The sequence below is a fragment of the Symphalangus syndactylus genome, chromosome 2, assembly GCF_028878055.3.
Source record: "Symphalangus syndactylus isolate Jambi chromosome 2, NHGRI_mSymSyn1-v2.1_pri, whole genome shotgun sequence".
Taxonomy (NCBI): Eukaryota; Metazoa; Chordata; class Mammalia; order Primates; family Hylobatidae; genus Symphalangus; species Symphalangus syndactylus.
The window spans coordinates 47721753-47734707 of NC_072424.2; the positions used below are offsets into that span (position 1 = coordinate 47721753).

At 35.5% G+C, this 12955-nt stretch overlaps 1 protein-coding gene across 7 annotated transcripts in view; it reads left to right on the forward strand.

The window, feature by feature from the left end:
• The window catches only part of COL12A1 (collagen type XII alpha 1 chain), a 146915-nt gene that overhangs the window by 36879 nt on the left and 97081 nt on the right, over positions 1 to 12955 (forward strand). For 5 of the 7 annotated variants that reach the window (XM_063629700.1, XM_063629712.1, XM_063629716.1 and 2 more), the window contains exons 4-10: positions 1979 to 2122; positions 2574 to 2633; positions 4514 to 4777; positions 4948 to 5112; positions 5784 to 5957; positions 10175 to 10465; positions 10665 to 11267. The exons of the other annotated variants lie outside the window; for them this stretch is intronic. In XM_063629700.1, coding sequence (XP_063485770.1) covers positions 1979 to 2122; positions 2574 to 2633; positions 4514 to 4777; positions 4948 to 5112; positions 5784 to 5957; positions 10175 to 10465; positions 10665 to 11267 — 1701 coding nt within the window. The remainder of the gene's footprint in view (positions 1 to 1978; positions 2123 to 2573; positions 2634 to 4513; positions 4778 to 4947; positions 5113 to 5783; positions 5958 to 10174; positions 10466 to 10664; positions 11268 to 12955) is intronic. 7 annotated transcript variants of the gene reach the window in all.

A 12955-nucleotide genomic window follows, 5' to 3' on the forward strand; every position in this document is an offset into this window, starting at 1 on the left:
CAAAACTTGTTTTGCTTGTTGTCAGGTATAATCTTTAGTGTTAATAATGTTTCCAAAATGTGGAGAACCAAACTCTATTGATTAATTTTTAGTTCTAAAATGGAATGAGAAAATAACCATTTCCACTGACTGTAAACTAGTTCAACCATTGTGGAAGACAGTGTGGCGATTCCTCAAGGATCTAGAACTAGAAATACCATTTGACCCAGCCATCCCATTACTGGGTATACACCCAAAGGATTATAAATCATACTGCTATAAAGACACATGCACACATATGTTCATTGTGGCACTATTCACAATAGCAAAGACTTGGAACCAACCCAAATGTCCATCAAAGATAGACTGGATTAAGAAAATGTGGCACATATATACCATGGAATACTATGCAGCCATAAAAAAGGATGAGTTCATGTCATTTATAGGGACATGGATGAAGCTGGAAACCATCATTCTTAGCAAACTATTGCAAGGACAAAAAACCAAACACCGCATGTTCTCACTCATAGGTGGGAATTGAACAATGAGAACACTTGGACAAAGGAAGGGAACATCACACACTGGGGCCTGCCTGTCATAGGGTGGGGGGGAGGGGGGAGGGACAGCATTAGGAGATATACATAATGTAAAGAGTAAATGCGTGCAGCACACCAACAGGGCACATGTATACATATGTGACAAACCTGCACGTTGTGCACATGTACCCTAGAACTTAAAGTATAATTAAAAAAATAGTAAAAAAAAAAAAAAAGAAAGAAAATAACTATTTCCACTAACGTTGGCTAAATGGTAGGAAGACATCTTGACTGGCTGACAGTAGAGATGGAAGATGTCAATACAACTTATTACTAGAACTGTGTTTATTTATCTTTTAGCCTTTAAAAATACCAAAAATACCAATGATTTTACATGTCGACTTACCAGGAAACAAGGAAACATAGCTTTTTTTAAAAAGATGATTTAAAAACTTAAAAAGGGGTAAAAAATTTACTTTTTTCTCTTTCAATCTTTTCTCCCCAAATATATTTGCAGTTAACTTATTCATTCCAAAGCAGAAAATCAGTTCTAACAGAGTCCATCCAGTTTCCAGATGTTGGGAATAACTGACACCCAACACTTCCAAAACTGGCACTGAGGCTACCCAACCTGGCAGAGTCTGAGTGTCTTGATGTCCTCTGGGGGTCTTGGTTGGTTTTGCATGTTCCACCTGCAAACCAAGAGCATTTTTCAGTGGTTTGTTGCACCTGTTATCTTTCCTAATTATTTATATTTTGATGAAAACAATATAATTAAAAATATCATCAGGCACGTAATTCCCAAGAACCACCAGGTTTCCTTTCCTGATTGAATTGAGAATTAACAGAATCTAGAAGGGAGTACATAACTGCCCAAATATAAGTTAACACCTAGTATACTGGACCTTGAAATATTTGATAGCTGCTTAAGTCAATACAGAGGTCAATGTTACCCATTAAGGTATGTAGCCATTTGAGTATGGAATATGCACTGCTTCCACACAGATTTTTTCCCACCTATGGGGTTTGTTTTCCTTGAGTTTATTTTCATCTCTTATTTCTTTCTCTCTGCCCTCCCCCAATGCATAATTTAAAATTAAATTCATTTTCTCTGCTTTATCTCTCATTTATAAAACTGTTATCTACCATTAGTCTCCAAAACCAATGAAAGATTTTTAGTTCGATATTCTGGTATACCTTTAAACTAGAAATGTCTTGAATTCTCAAACAAGTATTAAATATGATTGTAACAAATAAAAGCAATACCAGTCCATTTATTAAATTTCTAAAATTCAAAATTTTAGTTTTGGAAGGCAGTAAAAAATGACGTTTGAGTGTCCTGAAAAAATGTATATATTGAATTTTTCAGATTTTGAGTACCTCTGGGAATTACAATATATTGTGTTGTGTTATATGTGAAAAATATTTTGTTGCATTCATATTTTTCCTTTTTATATTTCCAGATGGACCTACTAAAGAATTTACCCTTGCAGCTAGTACCACTGAAACTTTATTGTCAGAACTTGTACCTGAAACAGAGTATGTGGTGACAATAACTTCATATGATGAAGTAGAAGAAAGTGTACCAGTTATAGGACAACTAACAAGTAAGCACACATATAAATTAAAATATTTGTATACTTTTTATTTTGCAGAAGGTTTTTCCAACTTCAGATTTAATCTCTTATGATACAAAGTTAATTTATACCAGTACTAACTATTTTTTTCTGTTATCCTATTTATTAGTGGACATGAATAATTCATTCCTGATTTATAATTTTGGTCTCCGGAAACAGCAGGAATGTTATGAATGAAGACCATTAAAAATGTTAAACTTTGCTGGACAATAATGTGAATATCTTTTTGAAATATCTCAAAAATATCACTAAAATAACTTACTTGCAAGGGAATGATTATTTGGCAGTATTCTATGACCAGCTGGGCAGGGCCATACATTTAAGAGACAATAACAAAAACTAATATAACATATTTATTCTGTTTTAAAGAGAATATCTGCTTGGGTTCATTTCCTTTTGTAACAATAAAGTTTTAACTTAGTTCAAACAGGTAGTTCGACAAAGCCAGTGGAGAAGAAACCTGGAAAAACCGAGATACAAAGTGAGTGTTCTTCTTGCTATTTTTGCTTAGATTCATGGAAGTCATAAATGTAGGATAGAACAGATGTTCCAATTATACACATAGATTGATCTTATTCCTATGTTAATTTCTATAAGCTTTATCTAGAAGGAGCACAGACAATATAAGAACAATGTATAACTAAGCCATTATAACCTAAGTTCTGACTGTCTAGCCAGTTTTTCATTGTATTTACTAGATATTCTTTTCAAGGGGAGTGTTTTGAAATTGTGTGTGTCCAACCTTTCCAGCAGGATTTTGGCAATAGGTGGAAACAAAGCACATCTCAGGACTCAACTCATTTCTCAAAGACAAACTGATAGCAGTAGGTGGTACTTAGGAATATATGAGAAATACAAGGCTGGAACATGAGAGAGATGCCCTCAGCTAGTGTTCAAAGCAATACAATTGCCATGAAAATACTTGTCTGAGTCTATGTGTGTGTTATGCTCCTCTCTAGGTTATTGACATGCCCTTAGTTGATGGTAGTTGTAACCTTTTTGAGAGTCTCTGTAACACACCTCTTATAAATTGGTGCATTTGTAATCAGATGAAAGCAATTTTATTTAGTCTAGATCTTGCAGTTATAAGCCTCCTTTTGTCTTATATTGCTTTGTCTGACTTATGGGGATAGATCCTTAAGGGGTTTCTTGGACTTCTAATTTTGTCACCTTGTAAAACTTGGATTTATGACCCAGAATGACAATAAAAAGATTATAAACACAAAGGTCTCTTTATCTGGAAATATTCCCTCCAGATCACTGTTTATCATTATTTCAGTTGCTAATATTTTCAACAATTATTATTCATTTTAAATTGAAGTATTATGCCAAGTATCGACTTTTTAATAGGCTTAAATTGACCTATTAAATAGCGTGCAAAACTTATTTAAGTGTACAACTTGTATTTGGCTTGCAAAATTTTCCAGCACCCTCTCCTTCTCTTCCTAGCCAAATACTGCTTTTATTACCTATCAGCTGACTGCAAGGACAAAATCATCTTCAGAAAATTCACTTGGTATTGCATTACAAATACAGATTTTCATAAAACCAACCTGACCTCCACCATAGAGAGAAGGAAAGATAACATATTCAGTTACAAAAGCTGATCATTGTATTCTGATAATTTCAGGATATAACATGGATTTTTAACTTTTGAATAAAAATAATTGTTTGCCCTCTTTGTTCACTAAAAGTAGGTTTTAATTGTCAAATTTAAATATATTGATAATTAGGACTAGATATTTTGGCTATTTTGCATAATTTTATGCTTGTTTTTACTCTGTTAGGCTCCCTTAGCCCTCTATACTAACCCTAATGCAAACTTTAGACAATTATATTGAAAAGTGCAAGAGAATGTTAACAAATTAGGTCTGCAACTCAATTGCACTTCCTTGAATGGTACAGCAATTATTTTGTATTTATTTATTGATAAATACCAAGGAATAAAAACCCTTTGCTTATATTTCTTTTGTATGACTCCTAAACGTTTTATAAAATTTGTACTTGTAAAGAAGAGTGAGGGTATAGTATATAAAAATAGATAGGTTGATAGCACGAATACTTGGACTTTATGCCCCTGGAGAGCAGGTTATAGATCTATTTATCTCTTTTTGTATAATGTCTTATAAAGCAATTTAAAGACATCTAGTTCCATGAATTCATCTTGATAAAGGCATTGAAAATGCTTCTATGTGTTGTTAGTAAAATTGTATATTTGTTTTTGCATGTGGGTGAAGAACAATCGGTGAATATGTTCTAATGAACAGAATGATTTAAGCAGCCAACATTTTTGCAATGTTAGCATGTATTGATCAGCTGATTTAATAAAGCATCATTTAAAAGATATCAAATGTATTTCAGAATGCTCTGTCAGTGCCTGGACTGATTTGGTTTTCCTTGTGGATGGCTCTTGGAGTGTGGGAAGAAATAATTTCAAGTACATTTTAGACTTTATTGCTGCTCTTGTGTCTGCTTTTGACATTGGGGAAGAGAAGACAAGAGTTGGAGTTGTTCAGTACAGCTCTGATACCAGGACTGAATTTAACTTAAATCAGTACTATCAAAGGGATGAGCTTCTTGCTGCAATAAAAAAAATTCCATATAAAGGTGGCAACACAATGACAGGTATCTTCTACCAATTTTTTTAAAGTTAAAAATAAATGAAATGTCTGTTTCAGAAAGAAATGATGCATTGCCTATTACATATTAAATATTTTTGACATTGTTCACGTAATTTTTGACTTCAGAAAAATTGTGTACTACACAGTAAATGAACATGCTTCTTTTCCCTTTAGGGGATGCCATTGATTATTTAGTTAAAAATACTTTCACGGAATCTGCTGGGGCAAGAGTTGGCTTTCCTAAAGTGGCAATTATTATTACGGATGGAAAATCCCAGGATGAAGTGGAAATTCCAGCAAGAGAGCTTCGTAATGTTGGAGTTGAAGTTTTCTCCTTGGGTAGGTTAAGTTCAGTTAATTATTTCCATTTTACAACTCCTACAGTATACTTAATGTTTAGGAAGATGAAAGATTGATTCCTCAAGGAAGGAAGCTATTAGAAGTGTTTACTGCATTTTTATAGTGTAATATTAAAAGACTTAAAAAGTAAAAATTCTGCTTATCTATTTCCCTCATATAACTCCCTTAGCATATGTATTTAGGAAGGTTGTATTCACAGTCTTTGCCAGCTCTCTACTTTTCAAAGAATGCTGGGCCAATGATTCTAATAAAGATCCTCCTTGTATTATCATTAAGTGTTTTTTATGTGTTTCCTATATTATGTAATACTTGAAGAATTCAGAGGGCTCCAGCTTATTCAGGACTCTGGAAGAAAAAAGTATTATCTTTACAGATGGCAAAGACATATGATGGTATGGTTGGGATGAAAGCCCACTCTGTTTAACCAACCATTTGTTTTCCTCTTTGGCTGGCCACTATATGTCAAATTGCAAAATGTTTTTGTCATCTGCACAGTTGCACATTCGTTATGAAGCAAAGCAATTCTGCCTTATGAGTTAATGACGATTTGAGTATGTCTTCAGTTGTGAAAGACGGAGAAAACGAAGAACTTCTCTAAGTCAATTGGCACATTTCCCATTTCAATATGTCCTTATCCTTTTGTTTTGAAGGCATTAAAGCTGCAGATGCAAAAGAACTCAAACAAATTGCGTCCACACCTTCACTGAACCATGTTTTCAATGTGGCCAACTTTGATGCGATTGTGGATATTCAGAATGAGATCATCTCCCAGGTGTGCTCAGGTGTTGATGAACAACTTGGTGAATTGGTTAGTGGAGAAGAAGGTGAGTAGACTGTGTAGCATTCCCCATGTGTTAGTCTTTTCCATTGTTTGAGTATTTAGAGTTATCTTAGAAGTAGTCATATTTATTTAAATATTTCTTCCAGTGATTCTCCAACTGTGTACTCCATTGTATTGTTTTTTAGCAACTCAACTTGTTGATACCATTTGTATTGTTTTTCCTTCCAGTATCATTGCACAGTTCTTAAAATATTTTTTGGGGGGGACAAGTTATGATTTACTCTTTTCTTTAAGACTGTTCTGTGTACATTGAATGTCTGTCTAATTATGCTATTCTGCTACTTGCTTTAATTATCTTGCACTCTGATTTAAACATTGATGGGCTGGAAAGACATTTGCAACTTAAAATAATAGCAATGTTTCTGTTAGCTGGCTAAGGACAAGGGTTTTCTATCATTATACTCTGCGTAATGTTTTGAAAGCTTTTAAGAACATTTCAAAGATCAGTCAATGTGATCCTCCCATTAGAAAATTCTCCCATTTCTATTATTACTTCTGAATACATGGGAGAAAGAAAAGACATTTCAAAAGCATCCTTTTGAACATTAAAAATAACAACCCAAAGCCTTCATATTTTTCCATCATTGTTCTCCTCTCAGCCTGAGAATCGATAAGTGATTAAACATAAATTCTAAATAGTGACATCTTCAATCATACAAACTCTTTAATCTTCAATCTCTGAACATTTTGTCAAAATGTTCATTGGCCCTAATTCTGTCTCAGAACCTCTCATTACTTCATGGGCTCTCAATCTATCCTTTGTTTTACTGTCTACTGTCTAACCTTTTTGCTTTGTATTATTATAAAATCCATCTCACTCACCTCCACTTTTCTCTGATTAATTCTCTTTACTCAATCTTTTAAACAGTTTAATTCTTCCTGGGGTGCAGTTGCATGTATGCAAGGGTAGGCCAAACTTTTTTTTCTGCCACTGTTGCAACTTTCCCTGTGTAGGGGGCTGGGGCTGCATCACAGGTATTCACATTTCTCTTTAGTGTCTTCTCTCTTCTGCTGGACTAACCTAAGGCTTCTCTCTTCTGCTGGACTAGCCTGTACTGCCTCTGTATCCCTCAGGTTTGGCCAAATTTCCATGTGGCACCTCTGTGGCTTCCCTCCTACTACTTTCTACTTAAACATCATTTTAAATATGTGTGTATATATATATATATATATATTTATTTTTAAAATTATTTTCATTTTTTAAACTTTTAAGTTCAGGGGTACATGTACAGGTTTGTTACACAGATAAACTTGTTTCATGGGGGCTTGTTGTACAGATCATTTCATCACCCAGGTAGTAAGCCTAGTACCCATTAGTTATTTTTCCTGATCCTCTCCCTCCTCCTACCTTCAACCCTCCAAGAGGCCCCAGTTTGTGTGTTGTTTCCCTCTATGTATCCATGTGTTCTCATCATTTAGCCCCCATTTATAAGCAAGAACATGTGGTATTTGGTTTTCTGTTCCTGTGTTAGTTTGCTAAGGATAATGGCCTCTAGCTCTATCCATGTCCCTGCAAAGGACATGATCTTGTTCTTTTTCATGGCTGTATAGTATTCCATGGTATATATGTACCACATTTTCCTTATCCAGTCTATCATTGACAGGGCTTTAGGTTAATTCCAAGTGTTTGATATTGTGAATAGTGCTGCAGTGAATATACGTGTGCATTTATCTTTATAATAGGATGATTTATATTCCTTGGGTATATACCCAATAATGGGATTGCTGGGTCAAATGGTGTTTCTGTTCTTAGTTCTTTGAGGAATTGCTGCACTGTCTTCCACAATGGTTGAACTAATTTACACTCCCACCAACAGTATATAAGCATTCCTTTTTCTCCACTACCTCACCAGCACTTGTTATTTTTTGACTTTTTAATAATAGCTATTCTGACTGGTGTGAGATGGTGTCTCATTGTGGTTTTGATTTGCGTTTCTCTAATAACCGGTAATGTTGAACTTTTTTTTTGTATGATTGTTGACCACATGGATGTCTTCTGTCTTCTTTTGAAAAGTGTCTGTTTATGTCCTTTGCCCACTTTTTAATGGGGTTGTATGTTGTTTTCTTGTAAATTTGTTTATGTTCCTTATAGATGCTGGATATTAGACCTTTGTTGGATGCACAGTTTGCAAAAATTTTCTCCCATTTTGTATGTTATCTGTTTACTCTGTTGGTAGTTTCTTTTGAGTTTCTTTTGCCATGCAGAAACTCTTTAGTTTAATTAGATCCCATTTGTCAATTTTTGTTTTTGTTGCAATTGCTTTTGGCATCTTTGTCATGAAATCTTTGCCAGGGCCTGTGTCCTGAATGGTATTGCCTAGGTTGTTTTCCAGGATTTTTACAGTTTTGGGTCTTACATTTAAGTCTTTAATCCATCTTGAGTTAGTTTTTGTCTATGGTCTAAGGAAGGGGTCCAGATTCAATCTTCTGCATGTGTCTAGCCAGTTATCTGAGCACCATTTATTGAATAGGGGGTCCTTTCCCCATTGCTTGTTTTTGTCAGGTTTGTTGAAGATCAGATGGTTGTAGGTGTTCAGTCTCACTTCTGGATTCTCTATTCTGTACCACTGGTCTAGGTGTCTGTTTTTGTACTAGTACTACGCTGTTTTGGTTCTCACAGCCCTGTAGTATAGTTTGAAGTCAGATAGCGTGCACCTCCAGCATTGTTCTTTCTGCTTAGGATTGCCTTGGATATTCAGATTCTTTTTTGTTCCATATGAAATTTAAAATAGTTGTTTCTAGCTCTGTGAAGAATCTCAATGGTAGTTTAATAGGAATAGTGGCCAATCTACAGATTGCTTTTGGCAGTGTGGCCATTTTAACGATATTGATTCTTTCTATCTATGAGCATGAAATGTTTTTCTATTGTCAGCTCTGATTTCTTTGAGCAGTGGTTTGTAGTTCTCCTTGTAGAGACCTTTCACCTAACTAGTTAGCTGTATTCCTAGGTATTTTATTCTATTATTCACAACTTGCATTGTGAATGGGAGTTCATTCCTGATTTGGCCCTCAGCTTGACTGTTGTTGTGTATAGGAATGCTAGCAATTTTTGCACATTGATTTTATATCCTGAGACTTTGTAAAGTTGTTTATCAGCTTAAGAAGCTTTTGGGCTGAGACTATGCAGTTTTCTAGAGGGATTATGTCATCTGCAAACCGGGATAGTTTGACTTCCTTTCTTCATATTTGGATGCTTTTTATTTCTTTTTCTTGCTTGATTGCTCTGGCCAGAACTTCCAATAGTATGTTGAATAGGAGTGGTGAGAGAGGGCAACCTCATCTTGTGCTGGTTTTCAAGTGAAATGCTTCCAGCTTTTGCCTATTCAGTATAAACATTACTTTTATGTCCTACATCTGATTGCCTTTTTGAGGAGGTGATGTGTAAATTTGGGCCTGTTTTTACACACACTTCTTGCAGGTTGATTTGTAAAAAATTATAACTATATCTTCTGGGAAGTCGATTCCATTGACAAATCCAGAACTTTAATATTGTCTGAAATATCTTAAAATACTTTATGTTAACTGTCAAATACATGACTATGTTCTATGTTGAGTAAGGATCACCAGTTTTTAGAGGATTGATATGCATGTGTCAATATGCATGTTATAAGCCATTGTTTCCCCTCTGTTTGGTGGCACTGTGAACATAGTTGAACTTTTTTCTTACCCTGAAACTAGTGAAAATAAAATTGTTTAAAATTATAAGAGCCTATCATTTAAGAACTACTAAATGCTTTTTCTTTCTTGGCATATTATAAAGTATCTTTTAAAGATTACACTTTTATGATGTTATTAAGAGAGAAAAATTCCCTAAAGAATTGAATGAAGCATTGATTTAACAAATATTTATCAAGTGCCTACTTTGGTACTTGAGAATGAAGACAATGAGTGAATACCAAAACCAGAATGGCAATCTTGGTTTCAGAGAAGAATTAGGCATGAGATGTCCCAACATTAATTTCTTCCAAATACTTTCTTATTCCATTAACTTCTCAGCAATTTGACTAAAAGCCAAGTGTTGAGCCACTTTTGGTTTGATAGGGACATGTGAAACTGGGGACTGAGGAGGGTATTGGGCAACTCTTTTCAATGTATTCAGGATTAATTTGAATAAGGAGATTTGAAGGTCCAAACCTAAAGACCAAATTAGTAAGGCTACATCTCACTGTTATTAATCACTGTCTGCTTGTAACTTTTTAGTTGTTGAGCCTCCTTCAAATTTGATTGCCATGGAAGTCTCTTCAAAATATATTAAGCTAAATTGGAATCCATCTCCTAGTCCAGTGACCGGCTACAAAGTCATCCTCACACCAATGACCGCAGGAAGCCGACAACACGCTCTGAGTGTGGGGCCACAGACAACCACGCTCAGTGTTCGCGACCTCTCAGCAGACACAGAATACCAGATCAGTGTTTCCGCCATGAAGGGAATGACATCCAGTGAACCCATTTCAATAATGGAGAAGACTCAGCCAATGAAAGTTCAAGTGGGTAAGTTAATGTGTGCATCATTGTGTTTGGAATATGTGAAGATCTGTTTGACAGAATGCCTTACTTGTTTGGACTCAGTTTTGAAAGAAATATTTGCAATAGTTTTTTTTTAAGAAGCACACTTACTAAGAAAGCTCTATATGTGTATTTTAATGATTAATATGTATTGAATTTTAATGTACTTTTTTTCTCTTTACAGAATGCTCACGTGGTGTGGATATAAAAGCCGATATTGTGTTTTTGGTAGATGGCTCCTATAGCATTGGGATTGCAAACTTTGTTAAAGTTAGAGCCTTTTTGGAAGTTCTTGTAAAAAGTTTTGAAATTTCACCAAATAGGGTCCAGATTAGTCTTGTCCAGTACAGCCGGGATCCTCATACTGAGTTCACTTTGAAAAAATTCACCAAAGTTGAAGATATAATTGAAGCAATAAACACCTTCCCTTACAGAGGAGGATCTACGAATACTGGCAAAGCAATGACTTATGTCAGAGAGAAAATATTTGTGCCTAACAAGGGATCAAGAAGCAATGTGCCAAAGGTCATGATTCTTATCACGGATGGGAAATCATCAGATGCTTTCAGAGATCCTGCGATAAAACTAAGGAATTCAGATGTTGAAATCTTCGCAGTTGGTGTGAAGGATGCCGTTCGCTCAGAATTGGAAGCTATTGCCTCTCCTCCTGCAGAGACCCATGTGTTCACAGTGGAAGATTTTGATGCTTTTCAGAGGATATCTTTTGAACTCACACAGTCTATCTGCCTTAGAATTGAGCAAGAATTGGCAGCTATAAAGAAGAAAGGTTAGTAGACTTTGAGAGTAAAAGTTATTTCTTCATGAACAAAGCATTTTTGGTTCTAAAACTGGATAATATTCTTCTTCAATTCTTTTTATAGACAAGAAAAAGTAACTTTCCTATGTTATTGAAAACTACTGAACTTAGTTTACTTAGCTCTGAGATATGACTTTCTCCTGGATATGGATCATATTTTAGTTGGTGAAAAAGCTATTTACTCATAAGAGTCATGAGATGTTTCTGTTCCTAGATCCTCAAGCAGGTTTAGGAACAAGTTTTATCATATGTATGTGTCATTTACAATCCAAATCCCAGGTATGGAGTGTTCACTATGTGCTGGATACTGAGCTGGGTCCTTCAACTCAAAGGTGATGAGAATATAGTCCTGCACCTTTGGATTCTTTTTATGCATTTCCTTTCCTGAATCATTTTGTGCATCATTTGTCACATCTGGAATTTTCCTCATTTACCTGATCTACTTTTCAATGTTTAGTTAAAAGTCCCATCCCTTGAGTTTGTGTCCTTTTCAGGGACATGGATGAAGCTGGAAACCTTCATTCTCAGCAAACTAACACAAGAACAGAAAACCAAACACTGCATGTTCTCACTCATATGTGGGAGTTGACTAATGAGAACACATGGACACAGGGAGGGGTGGGGGCATCACACACCAGGACCTATAGGAAGGTTGGGGGGCTGGGGGAGGGATGGCATTAGGAAAAATACCTAATGTAGATGACGAGTTGATGGGTGCAACAAACCACCATGGCACGTGTATACCTATGTAACAAACCTGCATGTTCTGCACATGTACCCCAGAACTCAAAGTATTATAATAATAAAAAGTCCCATCTTTTTCATTAAGCCTTCCTAAACTGTAACTGTCCTAGCACTATCATGCTATCACTTTCACTCAGTTGGCAGTTGGCTTTCCTATGTATTGCTTTTTTTGTTGTTGCTGTTTGTTTGTTTGTTTGTTTGTTTTTTAGACAGGGTCTCACTCTGTCACCCAGGCTGGAGTACAGTGGTGCAATCTATGCTCACTGCAATATCTGCCTCCCCAGTTCAAGCAATTCTTGCACCTCAGCCTCCCTAGCAGCTGGAACTACAGGAGTGTGCCACCACACCTGGCTAATTTATATATATACATTTTTTTGGTAGAGACGGGGTTTCCCCATGTTGGCTAGTCTGTTCTTGAACTCCTGACCTCAGGTGATCCACCTGCCTCAGTCTCCCAAAGTGCTGAGATCATAGGCGTTAGCCCCCATGCCCTTCCTGCTTTTTTTTTTTTTTTGGTTGTTAATAATGTTGCATTCTCTCGTTTCTCTATTTTGACTGTGTGCCCCCTAAGGATTAACTGTATGTGTTAAATGTTGTCTCTTTCTATGATTTAGTTTAATAACTGCTAAGTTTAATAAATATTTTGTTGTTGGGAAAAATTCCTTAATTTTTACTTTGAAATATTTGTCTGCAAACCACCAAAGGTTAATATCCAAGTACCAGGGATGAATGGGAAAATGTAGATGGTTCATTTTAGGCCTGCTATGGTTTAAATATTCCAATTGTGGGCAAGGCCATTCTATTACTACTGCTTTAAGAATCTCAAAATTCACATTCAAATTTAATCAGTCATTTAAATAATAGAAGTTAGTATTATGGATAGTCAAGGTGAATAATCAAGATCTCTTGTTGGG